Here is a 25,060-nt window from a genome sequence, read left to right as displayed (position 1 = left end):
CGCAGACAGGGTCATGTGGAGACCTCGGGCTGGGGCAGGAGGGAGAGCCCTGCCAGCTCCCCAGGCTGCCTCCCTCCAACTGGGGACGGCGTTGATGTAAAACCGAGCGCCATGGGAAGCAGGCGCGAGTCAGGGAGCGACGGCTTGCACTGTCTGGGGCGGACGCTGAGCTCTCAGAGGTCACCCTTCACCCCGTGCCTGCTGCTCGCGCTGGACCGTTGTCACTCTTGTCTCTCTTCCTCTCCTGTTTCACCTCTTCCCTTGGCTTCTGGAGCACGGCTCCCGCTTGGTTCTCTGCCCCCCACCCTTGGCAGGTTCCTCCTCTCTCCCTTTGGGGCTGGGTCCTCGTCCGCTCTCACTGTGCCCGTTCCCGTGCTCCTGTCTGTGCTCACGCAGCGTCGCAGCTTGAAGTGTCCCGTGTATGCTGGCAACTCGCCATCCTCGTTCGCAGGAGATCAGGTTGTTTCTCCACTGTTTCCAACCTTGCAGGTGGCCTCCTGCGCCCCACGGATTGGCCCCTCACCCAGCACCTTTCAGGCTCCCCTCTTCCTCGTCCCCCCTTGCTCTCCTGCTCCCCCTGCAGCAGCCACCCTGACCTCTGCTGACCCTCGCACAGGTGTTCTCTGCCTCAGGGTCTTTGCGCTGCTTGTCCCTTTGCCCTGAGCTCTTCTCCCACACGTCAGTTGTCCTTCAGAGCTTTGCTCATTTGTAACTGTGATGAGAAGTATCACAGCCACCTAGTTAAAACTGGGACCTCAGCCCTCGCGGGGACACACCCAGACGCCCTCCCACCTCAGTGGCCCCCTTACAGGCACTCTGATGGCCTGCTCACCGTCCCTGTGTTGCCGGCTCCCTCCACTGGAGTGGGTGCCCCACGTCAGCCCGAACCTTCCTGTGGTTTACTGGTGTGTCCGAGAGCCCAGGCTCTGATGAGTGAGCAGAGGATGCCCTCACTGTCACACTGCACCCGCCAGAGCAGACGGAGTCTCGGGCGGGAAGGCCCTCTCGGTACTGCAGTCAGACAGGCCTTGTTAACGTCGCCCTTTGACTTCATGCTGACGCCCCTTGTGGTCACACAGCTCAGAACTCTCTGGCTCGTTTCATGGACTTGGCTTTGAGCCGTTTTTGTCATACTGTGCCATGCTTTTCTGAGGCTGCCCTTAGACCTTGACTACATCAGGGCCGTACTCCCCGTCTCTGTGGGGAGCTTTTCTGCAGACCCAGGAGGAGGTGATGAGCCCCAGGCGCAGAGTCGGTGGCAGAGCAGGAGGAGACGAGTCCGGTGGCTGGGGTGGCTCCACATCTGTACTGAGCTGAACCACCTTGCGGGGATGAGCGCCGCTGGGCAGAGCGTTTCTCCCGCCGAGGCCGCTGCGTCCGCTCCTGTCCTCGGTGGTCAGTCCTCTGTCTTCCGGGGTGGTCTTGGGCAGCCTCTTTACGACATGCGTCTCCAGAAGATTCAGGGTGGATAAACGACCTGTGGCGAACTCTTGTTTTCCTTCTTCTTGAACGAAGTTGACAGTTTGTCACGCACAGGAGCTTCTGCAGCCTGTCGCCCGCGGTGTTCCTGCCGTTCTGCAGGGTGCCCGTGGGCAGCACCTCCTGGCGCTTACGTGGGGCGTGTCACGGTGCGTCGTAAGAACCACATCACTCAGCACACGCGTGGGGCTCAGCTCGTCTTGCTGCCTCACGTTGGGCTCCTGTGTCTAGAAGCGTCCTCACCCTCGCCTCCCTGGCGGGACTCTCCAGGTTGTGTTGGTGGCGCGTGATGTTGCTTTGAAAAATCAGTTACACTGAGGCATCTTATGTCTGATTCATTATGTTTCTTCCCTGTTAACGTGGCCGCGATGTGTTCCCTGGTTCACTCAGATTTTAGCTGGTGAACAAGGAAACGTGAAGTTCCATAAACTCACGATACTCCTTTGACTTCCAAGTAAAACATTAATATAATAATAATCAGTAATATTCGGTGACCCAGAGGAGCTCTGGCTCGTGTCCGTCTCAGCCCCTGGAGAACTGAGAACCTGATTTCGTGTTGTCTGTTACAGTGTAGGGTAAGTGTCTATGGCAGGTTCTCAGGGCGTAGGTTCTGAAAGGATGATCCCATCTGAAGGCTGTTTAAGGCTGTTTCACCTACAAAGTGGACTCTTGAGCTTGACTCTCAGCTGTTGCGTTTGCCTTAAGACTCTGCTGGTGAGCGCAGTCCTAGAGTCCGGTCTCTGCCTTCAGGGCCCAGTGTTCTCCAGCACCTCTCCACTTGATTGTTCGCGGCTCCCCCCGTCTTAGGTGGAAGGCAACACCTTTACTCTGGATGACCCTTAGGCATCCGTGAGGGACGTCTGTGCTGCTGCAGCAGGCCACAGATCTGAATGGAATAGGGCGTCACACGTCTCTGAAATAACAGTCCACTGTCACTGCTTGGGGTTTGGCGGTCGTGGGGACGTCACTTGGGAACCAGGCCGACAGAAGGGCTGCCATCTTCAGTTTGCGGCTTCCAGCATCACTAGACGTGGCCCTTGCCTTCCAGCTCACGGGAAGGGGACAGGCCTGGAGAAGGCTGCAGAGTCAGATGTGTGGGTCACATCTGGAGGTGGCCCACAGCGTGTCTGCTTACATCCCATTGGGAAGGACAGGTCACCTGGCTGCCCCTAACTGCAGCAGGCCTGGGGAGACGGGGTGGCAGGGCGTTTGTTGGGTGGGAGGTAGGGAAGAAGAGATTTTGATGGACAGCAAGCCATCTGCTGGAAGCGCGTGCTTTCTTCTGTTCCCAAAATAAAGCAGGCCGGGTTGTGAAAGATTTGCTGCTGGAAAAGGTTTATTTATAGGAAAAATATCTGTGCAAATGTAGTTTTTGAATGCAACTCTTCAAACAAATAGTTTGAATAAAATGTGTGTGTGTTTGCAGGCTATCGCCCATTACGAACAGTCAGCTGATTATTACAAAGGGGAAGAATCCAACAGGCAAGTATTATTTTTCTTGATATAATTCAATGGGTTTTGTTACATGTAATAAAAGACAGACCTTCACTCTGCTCTGGGAGCCCCTTGCATCATACCACGTGAAGGTGCACTGAGCTGTCTTGTCATTTCTCTTTGGGAGTGTTTTCTCTCTGCTCTGGTTCTCGGTTTCAGCTCGGCTAACAAATGTCTGCTGAAAGTGGCCGCGTACGCCGCCCAGCTGGAGCAGTACCAGAAGGCCATCGAGATCTTCGAGCAGGTGAGGCTGCTGTCTGCGCAGCTTCCGGCAGAAGGCATTCTGAATCTTCTTTTTAAATTCAACTTTTGATTTAGTAATGATTTTTATTGAGATCTAATTCACGTATCATGTAATTCAGCCTCTTAAAGAGTGCGCATCGGTGAGTTTGCGTATATGCACAAAGTTGTGTGATCAGCACCACTGCCTAGTTCTAGAATATTTCCATCATCGCACAAAGAAATCCCATCCTCCCCTCCTCCCAGTCCCGTGGTGTGTGAGTCCGTGGACGTGGAACCTCGGATATGGGGGGCCGACTGTGGGAGTTGAGCATCCATGGACACTGGTATCTCAGTGGTCCTGGAACCAGTTCCCCTTGGATACCACGGGGTGACTGTAATACTCCACAGCTTGGAGGGGTGACTCCAAACTGGATACCGAGGGGTGACTGTAATACTCCACAGTTTGTTTAACCGTTTATCAATTAATGGACATCTGGGCTGTTTGCATTTGGGGGTATCATGAATAATGCAGCTAAGAATATTTGTGTTCAGGTTTGGGGGGCATGTTTGCGGTTCTCTAGTTTATATATCGAGAATTGGGATTGTTGGGTCACGCGTCAAGTCCCTTTCTAACTATCTGAGGGAACTGCCAAATTGCCCCATCTTACATTCCCTCTGTCAGTGCACATGGTCCAGCTCTCCATGCTTCACTTGTTTTCTGTTGTAACAATAGCTACCCTAATGTGTGAAGTGATATCCCATTGTGTTTTCGATATCCATTTCCCTAGTGATTAGTGATGTTGGGAATCTTTTCATGTGCTTATTGGTCATTTGTATACCTTCATTGTAGAAATATTTATTGAGTTTCTTTGTCCTTTTTTTTATATATAATTTTTTTTATTTATTTATTTTTGGCTGCATTGGGTCTTCATTGCTGCACTCAGGCTTTCTCTAGTTGCAGCGAGCAGGGGCTGCTCTTCGTTGTGGTGCACGGGCTTCTCATTGCGGTGGCTTCTCTTGTAGCGGAGCACGGGCTCTAGGCACGCAGGCTTCAGTAGTTGTGGCGCACGGGCTCAGCTGCTCCACGGCATGTGGGATCTTCTGGACCAGGGCTCGAACCCGTGTCCCCTGCATCGGCAGACGGATTCTTAACTACTGTGCCACCAGGGAAGTCCCTCTTTGTCCCTTTTTGAATTGGGTTGTTTTTTTCTGTTGAGTTTTAGAAGTTCTTCATATATTCTGGATATTAATTTCTTATTAGATATGTGATTTGCAAATACTTTCTCCCATTCTGTGGGTTGTCTTTTTACTCTGTTATTAGTGACGCTTGATGCATAAAGTTTTAAGTCCTGATGAAGTCCAATTTGTCTTTTTCTTTTGTTGCCTGTGTTTTTCATGTCAGATCCAAGAAATCATTACCAAACCCAATGTCCTGAAGCATTTCCCCATGTTTCTTTTTAAGAGTTTTATAGTTTTAGTTCTTAGGTTTATGTTTTTCATCCATTTTGAGTTAATTTTTGTATGTGGTGAAGGTAAAAGGTCCAACTTCATTCTTTTGCATTTGCATGTCCAGTTTTCCCAGGACTGTTTGTTGAATACACTCTCCTTTTGCCATTGAAGGGTCTTGGCACCCTTGTTGAAAGTCATGTGGCCATATAAGTGAGGGTTTATTTCTGTGCTCTCTATTCTATTCTACTGGTTTTCTGTCTTTATGCCAGTACCACACTGTTTTGATTACTGTGGCTTTGTGTGGTAAGTTTTAAAATCAGGAAATGTGAGTCCTCAACTTGGTCCTTCTTTTTCAAGATTGTTTTGGCTATTTGGGGTCCCTTGCATTTCCACATGAATTTTAGGATCAGCTTGTCAATCTCTGCTAAAAAGTCAGCTGAGATTTTGATGAAAGTATTGTCATTTTGACATTAAGTCTTACAATCTGTGAACTCAGGGTGCTTTTGCATTTATTTAGATCATCTTTAATTTTGTTCAACAATGTTTTAGAGTTTTGTAGTGTGCAAGACTGGCATTTCTTTGGTTAAATGTACTCTAAGTATTTTATTCTTTTTGATGCTATGTAAATGAAATTGTTTTCTCAATTTTCTTTTCTGATTTTAATTGCTAATTTTATATACTGCAACTTTGCTGAACTTGTTTACTAGCTCTAATGAGTTTTTATGGATTCCTTAAGATTTTCTTTATACAAAATCATGTCCTCTGCAAGTAGCGATAGTTTTACTTCTCTGATCTGTGTGCCTTTTACTTCATTTTCCTGTCATTTGCTCTGGCTTGATCCTCCAGAACGATGATCAGTAGAAGTAGTAAGAGCAGACGTCCTTGTTTTGTTTCTGTCTTAGAAGGAACACATTCAGTCTTCCACCATTGAGTGTATGTCAGCTGTGGGTTTTTGCAGATGCCTTTTATCAGTTTGAGGAAGTTCTCTTCTCCTCCCAGTTGGTTGTTTTTATCATCAAAGCGTATTTGTTTTTGTCAGGTGCTTTTTCTGCATCTTTTGAGATGATCATGTGGTTTTTGTCCTTTGTTCTGTTAACATGGTGTCTTTCATTGGTTGATTTTTATCTGTTGGCCCAACCTTCCATCCTTGGGATAGAACCTGCTTGGTTGTTGAAAAGTTTCAGGGTCTCCAAGAGCACCTTCAGGTTTGATAATTCTCTGGAAGGACTCACAAAACTCAATGGAAGCTGCTGTATCACAGTGATGGTTTATTATAGCAGAAGGATGCTGACCCAGATCAGCCAGAGGAAGAGGCACAGAGAGGAGGTCAGGAGAGCCCTGAGTGTGAGCTTCCTGTTGTCCTGCCCAGACTGGGACTGTGGAACTGTGCAGACAGCACTGACTTCTCCCAACAGTGATGTGTGAAAGCATGTGTAGGGTATTGCCACCGGGGAGGAAACTCACCTGAACATGGTTGGCCTTATTCTGCAGTCCCTCCACAGGTTGAGCTAAACTACATGGTCTAAGACCCCTGGGTAAACAAAAACACTCTTTCAGGCAGGACATTCCAGGGGCTTAGAGATTATCTACCAGGAATCATGGGCAAAGGCACTTTGGACAGAATTAATCCTTTACTACATAGTTATGGAGTGTAATCCTTTTTGTAAGTTGCTAGAATTAGTTTGCTAGTGTTTTGTTCAGGATTTTGCATCTGTATTCATAAGGGATATTGACCTTTAATTTTCTCTTGTAATGTCTCTGTCTGGCTTTGGTAGCCAGGTAATACTGGCCTCAGAATGAGTTAGAAAGTGTTCCCTCCTCTTCTTTTTCTGGAAGAGTTTGTAAAGGATTGGTGTTAATTCTTTAGACATTTGGTAGAATTCAGTGATTTTGCTCTGTGTTCTGTTTTCAGTTTCATTGATTCCTATTGTTATCCTGATTTCTATCCTATTTTCTTCAGATTTATTTTGCTCTTCTTTTTTAGGGTACTGAGGGTAGAAGCTTAGCTAATTGATTTTCCTCTTTATCGTGTGGGCATGTTTAGTGCTCTCAATTTCCCTCTAAGTGCTGCTTTGACTGTGTCTCACAGTTCTGTTACATTGTTTTATTTATTTTATTTATTGATTTTCATGGATTATTTATCAGTGTTTTGTTTAATTCCCAAGTGTTTGGAGGTGTTCCTGTTATCTTTCTGTTGTTGATTTCTAGTTTGATTCTGTTGCGGCTGGAAAATACACTCTGTGTGATTTCAATTCTTAGAAGTTTGTTTTATGGCCCAGAATATGGTCTTGGCATATATTCTGTGGTTCTGCTGTTGCTGGGTGGTATGTTCTATAAATGTTGATTAGCTCCTCTTGGTTAATGGCGTTGTTGAGTTCTTCTGTATACTTGCTGATTTTCTACTTCTGTTGTTGAGAGTGGAGTGTTACAGTCTCTAACTATCACTGTGGATTTGATTATCTCTCATTACTGTCAGTCTTTGCTTCACAATATTTTGCAGCTCTCTTTGGTGCATACATATTTAGGATTGCTGTGTCTTCTTGTTGGGCTGACCCTTTTATCATTATATAGTGTCCCCCTCTGTCTCTGGTAATTTTCTTTGCTCTGAAGTCTATCTGATACTAATATAGCCTCTCCTGCTTTCTTTTGATTAATGTTTACATGATATATCTTTATGCATCCTTTTTCTTTCAGCCTGCCTATATTGTTATAATTGAAGTGTGTTTGTTGTAAACAGCACAGAGTTAGGTCATATTTTTAATCTACTCTGCCAGTTTCTGTCTTTTAATTGGTATGTTTAGACCATTCACATTTAATGTAATTATTGACGTATTAGAACTGAAGTCTGCCATTTTATTGTTTTGTTTTCTGTTTATCCTCTGTTTTCTGTTTTTCTGTTTCCTTTTTCCTACCTTCCAGGGGGTTTTTGATTACCTGTAGTGTTTTTGGGTGTATCTCTTTAAATAGCTTTTGTAGTGATTGCTATAGGTATTATATTTACATAAAGTATCACAGGCTAATGATGTCATCATTTTTTCAGTTCCAGTGAAATACAGAAATCTTACCTTACTTTCTGTTCCTTTATCCTCCCCCATTCAATATATAACTGTCTTTAATATTTCCTCTACACACTTTTAGAAACACATCAGTCACTGTTACAATTTTTACTTCAATCATCCAACTTAATTTAGAAAACTCAGGAGGAGGAGAAAAGCCCATTGTATTTTCCCATATTTTGCTTAATGTGTTCTTTCTTCCTGATGTTCCAGGATTCCTTCCTGTATTTTGTTCTACTTAGAGAACAACCTTTTGCTATTCTTTTAGGGTAGGTCTGCTGGCTAAACATTCTCTTGGTGTTCCTTCATCTCGGAATGTTTTGATTTCCCCTTCATTCCTAAAGCATATCTTCCCTGGGTATACAATTCTGGGTTGACAGCTCTTTTCTTTTCAGTGCTTGAAAAATGTGCCCTTACAACCAGCGTGGTTTCTAATGAGAAGTTTGCTCTCATTCAAGCTGTTTTCCCTGTAGGTGAGGTGGTGTTTCTTTCTGCTACTTTCAAAAAGTTTTTCCTTTGTCTTCAGTTTTCAGAAGTTTATGTGGCTTAGCATGGGTATCTTTGCTTTTATGCTGTTTGGATTTCAGTAAACTTCTGGAATCTGTAGGTTTATGTTTGTTTCTTGCCAAATTTAGGAACTTTTCAGCCGTTATTTCTTCAAGTGCTTTTTTAGCCACTCCCTCTTTCTCTCCCCTTCTGTGGCTCAGACAGCCCAGATGTTATGCCTTGTTTTATCATCCTATATGTCCCGATGCTCTGCTCCTCTTTTCTGGGTCTGTCTGCTCTCTGATGTTCAGACTGAGTAATTTCTAATGTTCTACCATCAGTTCACTGAGTCCTTCCTGTGTTCCATGGGATCTGCTGTTGAACCCATCCACTTTTTATGTCAGTTATTGTGTATTTCAGTTCTGAAGTTTCCACTCATTTCTTCTTTGTATCTTCTGGGGTTTCTTTTTTTTTTTTTTTTTTTTTTTGCGGTACGCGGGCCTCTCACTGTTGTGGCCTCTCCCGTTGCGGAGCACAGGCTTCGGAAGTGCAGGCTCAGCGGCCATGGCTCACGGGCCCAGCCGCTCCGCGGCATGCGGAATCTTCCCGGACCGGGGCACGAACCCGTGTCCCCTGCATCGGCAGGCGGACTCTCAACCACTGCGCCACCAGGGAAGCCCTCTTCTGGGGTTTCTTACTGAGAATTTTTCTTCATTGATGCTTTGGTTTTCCTCTGGTCTCAAGCAATTTTCTAATGGCTTGTGGAAGCATTTTAGAAAGGCCCCTTTAAAATCTGTTAGATAAGTCTCACATCTCTGCTATGTGAGAGCTGTTGTTTATTAGTTGTCTTTTTTTTAATTTAATTTTATTTTTTTATACAGCAGGTTCTTATTAGTCATCCATTTTATCCACGTCAGTGTATACCTGTCAATCCCAATCTCCCAATTCATCACACCACCACCACCACCCCGCCGCATTCCCCCCTTGGTGTCCATACGTTTGTTCTCTACATCTGTGTCTCAATTTCTGCCCTGAAAACCGGTTCATCTGTACCATTTTTCTAGGTTCCACATATATGCGTTAATATACGATATTTGTTTTTCTCTTTCTAACTTACTTCACTCTGATTAGTTGTCTTTTTTTCATTCAACTTGAGATGTTCCCTTTTCTTGGTATTGCAAGTGAGTTTTAATTAAAAACTGGATATTTGTACATTGTGTTATAAGACAGGGTCTTGTTTAAACCTCCACTCTCAGCTGGTTTTCTTTGGCGCTGAAGGGGTGTGGCCTCGCTCCTGCCAGGTGGAGGTAGGGTTCAAGCTCCCCACCTGACCGCCTGGTTACCATCAGGTAAAGGTGAATCCATGCCCGCTGGGAGATGACGGGGCCTCTTTCTCACTGGGAGGAGGTGACGCAGTCCCCACGTGGTCTCCAGTGCCTTTGTGATGGGGGCGCAGGCTGGCTCCTGCTCTGGCCTCCTTGGCAGGAGAGTGGGGCTCTCCCAGGAGGATGGGCGTCTTGTCTTCCTCTTTGGCTTTTGCTGCTGTGAGTGGCGTGGATCAAAGCAGGTGTCATCTAAACATTTTCTGTCTTGCTAGCTGCCCCTCTCCTGGTCCTCTGGCTGGAGAAAGCAGGCTTTCATCTATTCTCTCTCTTTCTTTCGCTGCACCCACCGGCATTTATGGGTTGCTGGCTTTTTCTGTTCCAAGTCAGGGATTTATGCAAGAAAAAGAAAAACCAGGGAACTCCCTGCCGTGTTTGCCCTGTGTCCCTGGCTTGTCTGCTCTTCTCTCCACCTTTCAGTCTCCCTATGTTAGTTTCATATAAAAGATCCAGGGCTTTTAGTTGTACTTAGCAGGAGGGACAGAGGACAGCATGTCTGTTCCATCCTCCTGGATGTGGAATTCTGCTGAGTCGTTTTTAACAGGTCATCACTTTATGTCTTAAATATTGTCTTTTTGTCTAGTAACATTTCTGGTACATGGCTTTGGGTTAAAAGAATGGATTTCATAGCTTAACTAACGTAAGATGCAGAGTACTTGCTAAAGGGTAGATGAGGGTCAGCATGCCTAGTGTAGGAGGGCAAACCTTTTCACTCTGACCCCACTTTCTCTGCCTAGATTGGGGCCAACACCATGGATAACCCTTTGTTGAAGTACAGTGCAAAGGATTACTTCTTTAAAGCTGCCCTCTGTCACTTCATAGTGGATGAGCTGAATGCCAAGGTGAGGGGCCCTGTGGTGTGGGTTCTGATGCGCTTCACCCCTAAGCACAGGTGCTCAGCCGTTGTCCGTGATACCAGCTCAGAGGAAGACTGTGCTGCGTACATGAAAAGCAACATGGAGGGTGATACTCTGACCCTGTCCTGGCTGTACTACCGCAGCTGGAGTGACAGCTGCTGAGGCTCTTCTCTTAAGTGAACGCCCCCTGGGGGCCACACTTCCTTCAGTAGTTTTGGTTTAAAGAAATTAGGGGCTGAGGGGAGACAGTAAAAGCAGAATCGTGTCGTTTTTTTAAACTCAGAAATGGAGTTGGGGTGAGGGTTGGGAGAAAAGCCAAGAGAGAGCTGGAGGTGGAGGCAGGGACAGGGCCGCCTTGGTGTCCTCGGGGTCGGGGTTAGGGCCCCGGACTCCGGGCAGAGCCTCCTCCAGTGCGTGAAAATAGACGCCTGCTCTGGGAGGTCCGAACATTGGATCTGGCTCACGTGGTCTTCCCCACAGCGACCTCATTCGGAAAAACTGGTTTAGAAGTTTATTCTTAACTGAAATTGAAATTCACAATCAACAGGTTTGATCAACACAGGTTGATTTTGATGTTGAGTCTGATAATTAAGTAGGATGTAAATAAATCGTACTGAAGTTAGTAGAATGTCAAAGCTTCGTTTCCTGGTTCAGTGACTCAGGTGTTAACGAGTGGTTTTCTTTCCCAGCTTGCTCTGGAGAAATACGAGGAAATGTTTCCGGCGTTCACTGATTCGAGAGAATGCAAGTTATTGAAAGTAAGTAGGTGGGGCTGGGATACAGTGGCGTTTTCATCCTGTGAATCCGCTCACTGAGCAGCCCCGTGCCTTCCTGCTCTTGCACACTAGGCCTCAGGTGCCGTTAGGGTCAGGCGCACACTGCTCTTAACCTGGCGGGTCAGGCACGTTAGCGCAAGGCTGGATCCCTGGCTCGGGGTAACTCTTGACTTGTATTTGGAATTTTCCCCAGTTTTGTAAGCCATTTGGCAACATCAGTTAGTGTGATATGCAGGCTATTTTGTATTTATAGTATCCATTCATAGACGGAACTTTTTAGCCTACCAAACTAATTTTTCTGTATTTATGTTTCCAGAAACTTCTAGAAGCTCATGAAGAGCAGAACAGTGAAGCTTACACGGAAGCAGTACGTTCACTTTTGGGATTTAGCATGTTCTCTGAAAGTTTACGTTACAGAAACAACTCCTTTTCATCGTATAAATGCTGAACATTTATTTGGACATTATTGCACTATACCTACATTGTGTTTTCCAAAAGGCATGTTTTTCGATCCCACCAGCCTTCACAATCAGACAGTTCTATGAGCTGTGCTGAATTTAGCTGTGAGGCAAATATACATCACATAATGTTATGACTTGTTTGGATGTTTTCTATGGAAAATAATCTGATATATAAATAAGTGTCAAGTAAAATCAGTGAAATCGAATCACTTAAATTTAAAACATGAAAACAAAGCAATGAGAGTTTGCTATATCCTTGGCCTGAAGTAAATGGGAAAATTATTTTTACATTCATCAATTTCCTGTTTTCCCATCTTTTTCCATCTTACGTTCATAATCAAGTGAATTTCTTAGTGTCCTTCATTAAGTCATCCATCCTGGCTTTGAAGCAATAGTGGGAAGGCGAGGTTTCCCCTTTAACTTTTGCTGCCAAACCCTCTTCATCCTATGAAAGTCCATTCTTCGATAACTTGTGGAAATGAGTTAAAGGAATTCTGCTTCCACATGTTCCCTTGCTGCAAATGCGTTTGTTTGTGTTCAGTGGATACTGGAGCCACATTACTTTTCCATGTCCCCTTGTTCTTAGGCAGGGTCTCATGTCCTTTGTCACGCTAAATGTGCTCTTCGTCCAGTAGGCGGTTATGGAGTTTTGCCATTGCATGTTAGCATAAGAGCAATATAAAAAAAGTTTTTAATGAAGAAAGTTGCAAGCTTGAACGAATGATTTTAAATGAAGAAAGTTAATGTTTAAGCAGTGTGGGGCAGTGTAGTTCTGTGTTTGATTGTATTTCCATGGAATGATTCCTGTTCCTCTTCCCTTAAACCAGGTGAAGGAATTTGACTCGATATCCCGCCTGGACCAGTGGCTCACCACCATGCTGCTGCGCATCAAGAAGTCCATCCAGGGGGACGGGGAAGGAGATGGAGACCTCAAGTGAAGCGCTGTGTCTCTGTGGCATGCCGCCGAGTCCTCTTTAGTTTCGTGTTAGGGCCAGTGATCCTTATGGGATGCCCATTCAGTGGCTTCATTTTGTTGCACATGAGCCTGATGATGTGTGTGTGTTTAAGCCGCCATGTGTGTCACCGTGCAGTGGATGGATGGGCGGCTCCTGTGTGTATTGCGAGTGTGACAGGCTGTTTCCCGCTCGTCAGTCCCCAGAGTTTTCCGAGAACTGCTTCCGAAACTTACTCCTGTTATTTTGATACATGCAGAGCTCCTGTTTAATTTTGCCACATATTTTTATGTCCTTTTTCCTGGATTTGAGTACCCAGCCCAGTTCTAATAGACGCTTTGCATGTTCTCCGTGAACTTGCACCTGGATGGATTCTCTAAACGTGTGTGTTTAGTGTAGGATCGTTGTTAGGAGCGCGTTTATGACTTTCCTCGTGAGAAATTATTTATCCTTTTTGTTGTCTTGTGATTCTTTTGATGGTGCTAGTGACCAGTTTCTTTGCTTTCTATATCGTTCCGTAGGTAATGTGCGTGTGAGAATTCAGATCAGCCGGGCCTGCCAGCTGCTTACAGTGGGAAAAGAGGGAGCTTCCTGGCACTGCCTGGTTATGTGTGTGGACGCGTGTGGAGGTGGGCCTGATCTTACATACAAGTGCACACACATATAAGATCTAGAAGACTTGGGCATTTTCCTTTCCTGCAGATGGCGTCCACTTTTAGTTGGGGCGGGACCCTTGCTTCATCTTCACAGGAAGGTGTTTGAACGGGCACATCCCTTTACTTCTGTGTTCACACACTTCTCCACGCTGAGAGGGCGCCTCGTGTGCCCTCTCACATACGTGCTCACCAGGGCTGGGAGGTTACCTCAGTCGGAGCTTGTGTGTCATTAATTTTAATTTTTAATTGTGTGTCATGTTCATTTTATCCATTAATTGGATGTGATGGGCTTGGTAGGCTGAGTACGGTACAGAGGTTTGCTGTGCTGAGTCAGGAAAAGATCCCCAACTAGCTTCTGAGGGGACCTGCGCTTAGCTGATGGAGTTGTTCTAGCTTGTGTGTTTGAGTTCTGTCCTATTATTTTGGCTTATATATGTGCTCTGTTTTCCTGTGAACTTGATCCCTGCACATTGTTATGTGCTGACATCGTACTTTAGACGTGGTCTTGTTTCCTGAATCTCCTGTGTCCATATTTTTAGGCATAAATGATTTATGTTTGATGTGTGTTAATTGCCAGGTAATGACAGTGTTGACAGATAAGTGGAATTTCCTGTGCCCTGTCAACGTTAGCTGGTATTTGAATGGTGTTTGCATTTTTGGACGGTCCTCGACTGGGATTGGTAGCTGCTGTTGGGCAGAAATAGAGGGTGTGCCTAGGCTGAGGGCTGAGCGGGGAGGAAGGCTTGGGGATGGGTAACAGGTCCGTCTGGGATGAAGCAGAAAGTGGCAGGAAAGGAGGCTAAGAAGGGCCAGCTGGGACCCGGTCATGGAGCAAGCCCTGTGGGCAGCCGTGAGGATTCGGTGGCCGTAGTTGCGGGGTCACTTGTGCAGGCTGGGCTGGCTGGTGGAGAGGCAGGGCAGTCATGTCACAGTGTTGGCTGAGGGCAGCAGGAACAGACCAGGAGACGCAGGCGCTCTGACCTTGGGCCCTGGCATCCGATGAGGATTCCTTCCTTCCTTCAGAGGTCTGGGACTCTTAAAAGAAAGCTGGCTGTCAGCTACGGTACATTTGGGATGGAGCCGCTTGGTGCTTCTCCGCTTCCTGTTGGAACTATGGAAAAACGCTTGGAGAGAAAAGTGGGGTTTTGTTGCTCTACCTAATCCAGTGCCAACCGGCCAGAAGCACTTGGGTGAGAAGAGTGTGGGGCCTGTGTCCTCCGGCTGCAGATCTGTGCCACCTGAGCGGCTGTAACCCTCGCCGCCAGCGTGTGCGCTCTGTCGTTAGTCTGGAAGCTTTGTTCCCACTTGTTAAAGGAACCTGGTCTGACCATGTAAAGTAAAAAGCAAATGATGTCTTTTAAGGCAATTTATTAGCTTTTCATCCTGCACCCCTGACAGAAGACCTGTGGTTTTGAGAAATAGTATTGGCAGCGTTTTGTCACATCAGTTAGAGTTGCTTGTGTTGAAATGAACACTGGGATCAGTGCCTGGGTTAAGATGTTTTTGTTTTTAATATTTCACGTGAAAAAGAGTAAAATATAATTGTAATGGCTAGAGCAGACCTGCCAGAACGTAACAGGAAAATGAGCAGAAAAAAGTCCCATTAACAGTATCCAGACTTTCTCCCTTGAAGTGTTCCGTCAAAGTGGGCAGTGCTGTGACTCAGAGCCCGGGTCAGGTTTCCAGGACTTACAGATCGTTATTTGTGAACAAAGTATAATGACTATTTATGTTACAGGCCTTGTGTTTTAGCAGATCGTGTTTAGTGCATTGTCAGAATGAGTTAAAATTTCTTACAGGAAAGCTTTGCTTTTTGTGGCAACGTTTTTATAGCTTATGTGAATTCCTTTTTTATTTAATGATTTGAAAACAGTATTCTTGCAGTCGTGACCATGTGTGATGATGTCCCTGTAAACCTTTATTGTTTCCTCTGATACTGTGCAGTTAAGATGCCCAGAGGCAACCCCCGTGGCTTTCTCAGGGCCTGTGGCACGCAGCCTGCCTCCCGGGGCCCCAGCCTGGCGCGGCCTCTCCTCCCCTGCGCTGTCGGGGAGGTTGTATTATGAGAACTCATCCTGTGATGATAAATCCACCTTCGCAAAGAGCCTGTGTGTTTCATGTGAACCTGTACAGTAAATAAAGTCGAAGTTGTGAACGGTATGGTGAGTTTCCTGGTTGGTTTGCACAGGTCGGGAGTGGCTTCCTGTCCTGGAAGGTGTCCCCCGGGGTTCAGGGCAGTGGGCAGCAGCCGTCCGGGCTCTGCAGGCTCCCCGTTCCCATCCCTCCTGCTGCCTGGTCAGGGATCTCACTGGCAGGCTTGAAGGAGGAGTGGCCCCTAGGAGACCTCAGAGCGGGAGGCCAGGGGCCCGAAGCCCCATCTCCCTTGGTGGAGCTACGTTGACTTGGTGCTGTCAGCGGGCCTTGTTCAGGTCCCTCAAAGATCATTTGAGGCAAATTCAAAATGAATGGTCGAACAGGCCGTCCCATCTAGGAATTCTGCCAGGTTGTTGATATTCAGGGTTACTTTCTCATTCAAATGTCTCTTCTGTTTCCTAACAGAAGCTCCCGTGGTGGGTTTTGCCAGCCTCGGTGAGGGTCCCAGAGGCCCGTGCAAACTGGTGGAGGGAAGTGGGCAGTTCCCGGGGCTCAGCTGGGGGGTGACGGATGTGCCAGGCGGCCCTGTGCCCGCATCCATCTGCCCGTCTTGGTGCCTGTGGACAAATGGACTTTCGCCTGAAATAATGTTACTTAGAGTGACAGGAACACCATCAAGTTCAGTTAAGGGGACAGGCACTTGCTTGGTCTCAAAAAATGTCCCTGCTCTGGCAAGATACACAACAGGTAAGAATTAAATGATAACTTGCACTCAAATTGGTCAGTTTAGATGATCACCTTTGGCAAAACCACATTTCTGTGAAGATCACCTTTAATAAAGGTTTTACCCCACCACTTGGCCAATTTTGTTTTCAAACTGTACAACAAATTTTGGTTAAAAGCAGAGGCAGGGGAGCTTTGGAGTCTGGGCTGAGAGCGTCTCCCACACGATGGTTGGAAGGCGTGAAATCGCCGCCTTGGTGTGGCCTGACCTAATCGTCTGGGGCTGACAGTCACGTGGCAACAGAGCACCTGGATGGGGAGAAACGAAGACACCCCACAAATCCCCGAGGTGAGATGCATCTTCGGCAGGGTTTGGGGCGGCAGCCCTCTTGTCCCCTCTCGGGAAGCAGAGAAGTGACCGTAGATGGAGGAGCCTCTGAGGCACAGAGTCACCGTGGCTGCAATGAGGCTGGGCCCCTCCCCGCCGCCTGGCACCAGCTACCGAGGCCGAGCGCATGCGGGGCCAGGCCTGTCCTGTGTCAGGAACACACGTGCAGTGCACGGAGGTGGAGAGACTCCAAGAACCAGGGAATTAAGCTACCTGTATGAATCAGGAATCTTATTTCTGTAGAACCTAAATTCTAATAATGGAAATAAACTTAGACTTGTGAAACTATTTTTACAAAACATTTATTAACACATTAAAGTTTTCTGTAGAATTTCTAAAGAAACAAATTCAAGACAAAAATTATTCCGATAGGTAACAAAATAATCTATTATTTAAATTTCTTCTCATTAAGATGACTTTACCCCAAGAAACAGTTCCTTAGCCGGGCAGGTTCATTCTCCTTTCGAGTAAATTGTGTGTGAGAGTCACTGTTTTGTTCTGTGAACACAAGTGGGTCACGCTGTCACAGCTGGAGGTGGAATCAGTACTGCCACCTGCAGCCCGTGTCAGCACCTGGGACGCCTTCGACACCTTCGGTGTTGACGTCACCGTCTCATGGGGAAGAAAGTGTCCTCGGTCTTTTTCTGGCATTTCGTGCAGCTGTGTCTTCTTCCCGGACTTGCATAAAGTACCCTTCCTCTTAGAAAACGAGGAAACAGCAGTGTAATAAATTAAATGTAAGAAAAAGAGCAACTAGTGACAATTCCCCTTCTCTTTTTACCTGGGTCACGTGTGAGTCAAAGCACTGTGCGCACGGCGACCCGCCCTCACCACTGGATCAAGAACCAGCCTGGGTAAGGCCAGCGGAATTACCAAAGGCCAGCATGAGACAGAGGTGCATTTAAAACAAGGTTGGCGGTTCCATGGTCCACTCTTAAGGCTAATCAAAGAGGAGTGTACGGAGGCTTTTGGTCCCTTTTGCCAAATTCACTCATGCTCCCGGGGGAACATGTGCGCCAGTGACTTGCCTGTGTCAGCGTCTTGACATGTTAATGAGAAATGCTGGGTTTCTGAAAATAACAGAAATTGTCAAAAGAACCTAGCAAAACTACTAGTATTCTGTGTTCTTAGATTGGCTACCACCACCTCAGTGCTACTCGTGGATAAAATAACTACACTATGTTTCAAGTGTTCTCAAGCCCCTGGCTTAATTTTTCACACCTCTTTGCAAAAACTACTATGCTGTTTTCGGCTAGTCTTTGGTAGGACAGCTTTTTAAAATTGGATTTTTAGAAATGAAACCTGTAGCCACATCTCAGGCCATTTTATGACAGACTTCCTAGTTGCACGTGTGCCGTGAGCAGCTACTTCACAAGTGTTCAGTGCCTACAAACGGGGCAGAGGGGGACAAGTGCAGTCATCTGTCTCTTTAGCCCCATTCCAGTGTCCCAGAGCACCTGACTGGCTTCAACAGGAAAGAAACAGCTGAAAATAAATATATGGTCCCAGTTTTACTTCAGGTTGGTAGAAAAATAGCTTTAAAGTATCAGAAATAAACTTCCACGAAGAAGCTGAGCAGTAACCCCAGCCTCAGGAATGTCAAGGTCATCAAGCATTAGGATAATTCCACCAGAATTAGGTGAGGTTATGTTAACTGCCTTGTTTGCTGATAAAGTGTGGCTGAGACCATGCAGATCAGGATTTCTAAGGGAAAGCATGAGAAACGGTTTGATAGAGACGTGCAAGTTAGCAGAAATTCAAGAAACTGCGGAAGCCATCCTTGCCCACTTCTTTGCCCACAGTTCTTCTTGACCCCTGACGAACGCTCGCGTCCAGCCCTTATGCGTGCAGGTGCAAGGCTGGGACCGCGGGGCAGGTGACCCCGTGCTCTAGTCCGTGTGAGTCAGAGAGTGGAGCTGTGTGGGCCCGCGTCCGTTTGCGGCGTCAGCTCGCTAAGCTCGTTGATGGTGGTGGCCAGCAGCGTGTCCTGGGACCCCACAGGGCCGTCCGACTTACAGGCCGGGTCCGCAGGACTGTCATCGTGCACGGCAGGCATGCTGCCCTGCACAGTGGCCAGGTTGTGAAAATGGCCATTTTCTGCGAAAGACAGCAATTTATCAGAGAGTTTGGATGGCGTGTACTCTTCATCGGGCTGCTCAGTCTTATGCCCATCGCCATCCTTGGGAGAGCTGTCCACGATGACGAGGAAAGACTTCCATGGAGTTGTCTTATCATGGATCTGCGGACCAAACGCAGAACAGAAAGGTCACCCACTGTGTCCCTAACCAGGATCTGCAGAGCCCCCAATTCACAGCCACTCGTTACCAAGTACAACAGCCTTCTCCAACCGTCAGACACGTGTCTGCCACCGTGGTCCCTGCCAGAAAGAACTCAGCATGCCCCGGGCCCTGCTTCACCCCCGCCTTGGCTGCCCCGCCTTCCCCTGGGACGCCCTTACAGACTGAGGGCCTCAGGGAAGGGGGCGGGTGGCCCTGCTGTCCGCAGCTGCCTGGGGGCCAGCCCGCCGCTCACCGAGGTGTGCCGCCGGAGCGTGGACTTGTCGGTGAACGTCCGCCCGCACGCATTGCACATGAATGGCTTCTCCCCCGTGTGGATCCGATGGTGGCGCTGGAGCGCGTTGAGCTGCGTGAACTGCTTGCCACACTGGTCACAACAGTAGGGCCGCTCCCCTGGGAGGGAAGGGACGGAGGACACGAGAGCTACCGGCTGCTCTGGGCCGCCCGGCATCCCGAGCTGCCAGGGGGAGGGCGACACGGGCACGAGCAGCCGACCGTGCAGGAGCCCCAGGGGTCCGTGGCCTCACCCACAGCTTTCCAGTCGTAAGTGACCCTGCGCGGGTGTGAGTGTTCACCAGCACGTGCAGATCATCACCCCTAATTCTAATCTCAAGGTGTTCAAGGGTTCACACGTCCACATCCATGTTCACACATTCACACCTTTCCAGTTTGTCAGAGCCAGAAACTAGACACTCAAAAAATGTTTAAATGCTATTAGGACGCACGACTTAAAGCCAAATTCCAAATAATTTTCCAGAAAATCTAAAACCTTCGGGATATTTTCTTGCCACACTGACCTCCCTTCTCTGGCAACATTCCGGCCATACCTGTGTGGACTTTGATATGCTGGTAAAGCGAATTCCGCTGAGCAAAAGTCCTGAAACAAACTTCACATTTAAAGGGTTTGGACCCAGTGTGGATCCTGTTGTGATGTTTTAAATACTCCTTGGAAGCGAAACTCTTGCCACACGTTTCACACATGAAAGGCCTCTCACCTACACGAAGACATGAGACACGAAGTTAGAAGAGACACGGGCGCTAGAACACGCGGAGTATGGGGTCCACCCTCCCAAGTGCCCTGGCAGGCAGCGCGTTCTTTTCTAGTTAAAACTGTCATAAAATACCTCTTTGTGTCCAGTGCTTGCTACCTGCTGAGAGCTGGTGTAAAATGTCCCTGGAAATCTCAGGAAAGATCCCAGTAGATGAGAATTAAAGAGCGCATTCAGCCAGCTCACGTTTTGGAAATTCAGTCATCCCAAACAAGAAAACAGTTCGCCAACTGGTCTGGTGGAACAGCTGGACTTTTTCACAGGGCTTCTGTGGGTCTCTATCAGAACAGAAGCCCCTCTTGAAGGGAGAGGAGTGTGCGGTGGACACACGGGGCTGTCCTGGAGCAGCTCCCAGCCGCCGGGGGTGGGGTCAGGGCAAGGAGGGCGTCCACCCTTCACGCTGTGCAGTTGGGGCCCTGAGGGCCCACAAACCAGACTTCTCTGTCAGGCGTGCCCCAATTTCTCAAACATCAAAACAAAACTACTGGCTTTAATAAAATCCAAATATGTTAGCATGTTCATCAAATGACCGATTCTAACTTAATCCTTCGGGGTGGCCTGACCTCCCCCGACCCCAGTCTTCCATCAGACACCAATTCTGCTCATTTTAGTCTATTAATTCATGTCATTAAGTGGCTCATCTATCTCACCATTTGAACTTGAGGCTCATAGGACAGTCAAAGAAGTAAACATTTTTAAATGGGAGCAGAACTGGGTTAGCGTGATAAGCCCAGTACCCGACAGCTAGACTCCACACGCCCCAGGGCTCTGAACCCCAGGAGCACTGCACAAAATCAGAATAAAGAGCTTAAATGTTCTCCCTCACCTGATGAAATCGTACCACAGAAGTTCTGAAAACCTCATGATTCCCCCACCTTAACACAGCATGTAACTACTTTTATTTCTGCAGGTTTTCAATAAAGCTGGGATTCACTGTATGCTCAGTTGTGCATTTTTCAAGTCAACAGCCAAACACAGGTGTTTTTCGTAATATTCAGAGACCTTAGTCAGAAAGGCCTGGGACGGGACAGGGTGGATTTACCCATTTACTGAACCACTTCCCTGGGGTTGGACAGTCAGGTTTCTTCTAATGCTCTGTTCCTAGAGATGGCAAGAAGCGGGATAACAGCATACAGCTTTTCCCATACTCTGAGCAATTTCTTTCAGGTCATGGCCACAAGCACACAGCCCTGGAGGCAGCGGGCGGATTTTACTCATTTACTTATGCTCACTCACCAGACGGAAGAGCGTGTCAGGGCTTTAACCTAAACCACTTGGCAGATGCCAACTTCTAAATGAAGAAAACTGCAGTTTTCCTCCTACAGCCAGGAAGGACATTCAATCACGATGGAGTATTTACCTGTGTGACACCTTTTATGATAAATCAGCATGTGGTTCTGAGTGAATCTTGCACCACATTCATCACAGACAAAAGGTTTTTCCCCTGTGTGAATTCTGAAAGCACAACATTCAGAGGGTAACTCAGGATGTGTCAAAGCTCACTCTGCATTACCATCTCCTCCCTCACCTGGGGAGACGCTTTGCTCCAGGAGCCCGAATGCGAAGGACTGAAAGGCGGCGAGGCCCAGGACTCTCACCCCCAAATCAGTCTCTGCCCGAGTCAAGACCGCCACATCCCCGCCAGACGCCGAGTCCCCCCGCGTGCTGCCCCCAGGTGCAGGCACAGGCTGTGCCTCTGCAGGCTGTTTGCAACACCAAACAGCACCGTGTGGTATTTATAAAGCTCCCTCATTGAGAACAGTCACCCACAGACACCTTAGGAACCATGGCTGACAAAAGTACCCCGTGATCAAAATGTTTACCATCCTTTCCTAGTTTGACGTAACAGTCTAGAAAGAACTGTTATCAACACACGAAGCCAGCCGGTCCCTGGGGTGCATGCGTAAGCACTGCACTTCAGGGCGAGGATGGAGTGGCTGTCACCATGTTTACTGAGCCTTTCCTGAGCCGGGCTATAAATGACAATAAAAGGACAAGAAACACCCAGCTCCCACCCCTGGACTGGCCCAGGATGATGGCAGATCTAGGGGAGAGTAGAAAACTGCTTTGTCTGGATTTCAAGCATAAGTACTGAGCACTGCAAGGGAATTTATTTAAAAACTGAATGTCACCCACCTACACTTCAAAAATCAGTAACTGGAGTCCCTGTCCGTCCTAATCCTGGAGCTTAGATTGGCGACAGGCTCTCTCCAAGCCCAAAGAAGTGTCGCCCTCCTGAGGTCTTCAGTGGGACTAGCCACCCAGCTGGTCACAGGACTGAGTCCCAAATGAAGGGTCAGGAAGGGGGACGGGGTCGTTGGCCCCACTTGGCAAGGGTGGCAGGAGGCCTCAGCACCAGGAGCGGGAGAGGCCCCCGCGCCTGAGCGGGAAGCGCGGGTCCCCATCAGCCGGGCCCGTGCCCAGGGAGCGCCATGCCCGCATCTCTGCCTCGAGAGAGAACCCAGAGGCTCAACACAGCCCCCGACTTTGAGAGGGAGCGAACTGAAAAGTGACCCATCCCGCGAGGCAGCCACACCGGCTGCCTCCTGCACGCCCCCCACGTCTCCACGTGCGTTCTGGGGTTCGAGGCGGCCCGTGCCTACCTCAGGTGGGTCTTGAGGGCCGAGGGCTGCGAGAAGGTGGCCGGGCACTCGGTGCAGCCGTAGGGCTTGTGGCCCGTGTGCGTGCGCTCGTGCAGCCGCAGCGCCGTTTTGGAGCTCAGGCCCTTGCCGCACTGCTGGCACTGGTGCCGCTCGCCGCCGCCCTCGTGCACCTGCACCACGTGCCGCTTCACGTCCTTCTTCCTCTTGAACTTCTTGCCGCACAACTCGCACGGGAAGTGGCGCTCGCTGCTGTGCACGTGGCGCTGGTGGCCCTTCAGGTTGCAGCGGTTGGCAAAGGTCTGGCCGCAGGTGTCGCAGCGGTGTACCACCTCGGTGGCCACGCCGTGGTGGTGCCGCACGTGCTTCAGGAAGCTCTTCTCGTACAGAAAGGCCTTCTCGCAGCGCGTGCACCGGAAGCTGCTCCTCCGCCTCCCCGCGCCCTCCTCCCCCTCCTCGTCCTCATCCTCGTCCTCGTCCTCCTCCCCCTGCCCCTGCCCCGCCTTCGGCAGCACTGCTTCCGCCTCGGCCCCAGCCCCGCCGTCCTCCTCGTCTTTCGTGACTGTGACCAGCTCCTTCACCGTTCCCCCGGCGTCTGGGCTGGGCTCACGGGGGCCCCCACGGTCCCCAGCGTCCTGCTCGGCACTCTTCTGCTGCTCTCGGAGTCGTCGAGTGTACTTCTTTTTAGGGATTTCCACGAACACCTTCCTCCCAGCCAGCCTCCCGCTAGCCCTTCTGAGCTTGGGGTAGGGGGACTTAGCGATCTCTTTTCTCTTGTCTGGCTTCTCCCTGGACTTTCTCGAGGGCAGATCTGGCAACAGGCTGTTGCCGATTCTTGCTGCTGGGGGATCCAAGGAACCCGCGACGCCGTTGGCCAGAGGGCTGTCCGCAGCCACACCTGCCCGAGCATCAGGGGAGACAGCAGCAGAGACCTGGGAGCCACTGCTCCCTTCTGCCTCCTGAGACTCCGAGAAATTCTGCAACTCCAAAAGTACCGACTCTAACATCTGTTTCTTCAACTGGAAACAAGTTTCAGATAAGTCCAAACATTTCAGCTTTTCTGCCATTTCCAGCATTCGCTGCACCCGATCTTCCTCCACCTGGACCTTTGCAGTGTAGACAAACTCAAGAAAAGAAGCGAAGTCAGCCACCTGCACTTCGTCTAAGTAGACGTTAGTCCTCGAGCCGTCCGCAGTCTTCTCGTTAAGAAACACCTCCTTAAAAAACTTGCTGGTGGCTGCCAGCACCGCCTTGTGGGCCATGAATTCCTCCCGGACGCCCTGGTACTCCACGCTGACAGTCACGTCGCACAGGTGACCCAGCAGCCGGAGCTGGTGCATTTCATGCAGAAGGTTAAGCGGGGAGGACTTGGATTCCAGCAGAACTGCACCACTCTCCATGTTTCTTCTTCCCAGGAACAGCTCTGAAAACAAACCAAGAATTATTCATGCATGAGCAACCTCTGAAGTAGAAGGATTAAAAATTATGAGGATTATATCAGTTCTTTAGAGGATATAAGCTGATTAACGATCTAAACCTAACTTTTCTCATGTACAGATTCAAGTCACGCATCACTTCTTAGCATTTTTCTGAAGCCCTGATGCACCTTCATGAAATATTTGCATGAAAACAGACTAAGACTGCCCTAAAGATAAAGTGATGACTAATGAAATACATTAAAGCAGTAATTGGCTTCTCTAGGTCATTTTGTAATTTACATACAGACCCAGACCCCCAAACTAACAGAATTTATAGCAACAATAAATAACGTCTACTACTTTGATCAGGAAACCAAATAAAACAAAATATAATACATGGCGGCCACGGATGAGAGCAAACCTTGTCTACCTTTGAAAACAACCAACTAAACTACTTTATATGAAGAAAATTTCATGGAAAGTAGCCCACAATTCACAGTCATTCTCCAACCTCGTTAAGTCCCTCCTACTGGAGTCACCGTCACTGCAGCGAAGCGATGCGGGGCACTGCGCCGGGGGCACAGCTGCGCTACGCTGAGCAGGGCCCTCAACACCTCCGAGCCGCAGTGGCTCCCGTGCTGGAGGCTGACAGGCCGTCATGAGGGCTGCAGCCGCGCCGGCCGTCCCGGCGACCCTCGAGCAGGCGTCACGGGGGAGGCCCTGACAAGGTCACAGGGCGGCCGGGCCGGACTCGGGCCTCCCCGCGCACCACCTTCCCGCCGCCAAGCCCGGACCGCCCGGGGATCCGTCCTCCCGGACCCGGCGCGGACGCTCCCCCCGGCGCACCCGCCTTTAGCTCCCGCATCTGCCGCCCGCCTCCAGGCTCGGCCGGGTCCCTGAGGCCGGCCTCACCTGCCCGGTCCAGCTCCTCAGCGCCCGCCGGTCGGCGGGGCAATGGCCGCAGGTGGCTGCTTCTGCCCTCGCCCGCCGACAGCTAGGCCAGCCCCGACTCCCCGGCGGCCTCCCGGCCCGCGCGTGGCCCCTGAGCCCGACTCGGAACCCAGGCCTAGCGCCCCCTTCCTCGCGGGCCGCGCACACACCGCCCGGCCGCCGCCGCCGCCGCCGAGCTTCCGAGGACTAGGCCCCGGAACGGACAGTCTGCCCGACGGATGGGGAGGCGGGGCGCGGCGCCGGCGAAGGCGACGCCGATTGGCCGCGGT

At 49.1% G+C, this 25,060-nt stretch overlaps 2 protein-coding genes across 5 annotated transcripts in view; one reads left to right on the top strand and one right to left on the bottom strand.

Moving 5' to 3' along the window:
- The window catches only part of NAPB (NSF attachment protein beta), a 38,481-nt gene extending 23,050 nt beyond the window's left edge, over positions 1-15,431 (top strand). For all 3 annotated transcript variants that reach the window (XM_067707396.1, XM_067707397.1, XM_067707398.1), the window contains 6 exons: positions 2,906-2,961; positions 3,133-3,217; positions 10,306-10,410; positions 11,115-11,183; positions 11,518-11,568; positions 12,490-15,431. In XM_067707396.1, the coding sequence (XP_067563497.1) occupies positions 2,906-2,961; positions 3,133-3,217; positions 10,306-10,410; positions 11,115-11,183; positions 11,518-11,568; positions 12,490-12,600 (477 nt within the window). In that variant the 3' untranslated portion in view covers positions 12,601-15,431. The remainder of the gene's footprint in view (positions 1-2,905; positions 2,962-3,132; positions 3,218-10,305; positions 10,411-11,114; positions 11,184-11,517; positions 11,569-12,489) is intronic.
- Positions 15,432-16,762: 1,331 nt separating this feature from the next.
- Positions 16,763-25,022, bottom strand: GZF1 (GDNF inducible zinc finger protein 1). Of its 2 annotated transcripts, none has more exons than XM_067707394.1 (6): positions 24,753-25,022; positions 22,426-23,845; positions 21,183-21,277; positions 19,601-19,768; positions 19,009-19,166; positions 16,763-18,715 (listed from the first exon to the last, which is right to left on the bottom strand). In XM_067707394.1, the coding sequence occupies exons 2-6, from the start codon at positions 23,820-23,822 to the stop codon at positions 18,380-18,382; spliced, it is 2,154 nt and encodes a 717-aa protein (XP_067563495.1). In that variant the 5' UTR covers positions 23,823-23,845; positions 24,753-25,022; the 3' UTR covers positions 16,763-18,379. The 2 variants fall into 2 exon arrangements, with proteins under 2 accessions (XP_067563495.1, XP_067563496.1); XM_067707395.1 differs by lacking the exon at positions 24,753-25,022 and adding an exon at positions 24,352-24,699.
- Positions 25,023-25,060: the final 38 nt, after the last annotated feature.

The sequence above is a fragment of the Pseudorca crassidens genome, chromosome 15, assembly GCF_039906515.1.
Source record: "Pseudorca crassidens isolate mPseCra1 chromosome 15, mPseCra1.hap1, whole genome shotgun sequence".
Classification (NCBI taxonomy): Eukaryota; Metazoa; Chordata; class Mammalia; order Artiodactyla; family Delphinidae; genus Pseudorca; species Pseudorca crassidens.
This window is presented reverse-complemented; position numbering and strand designations above follow the sequence as displayed.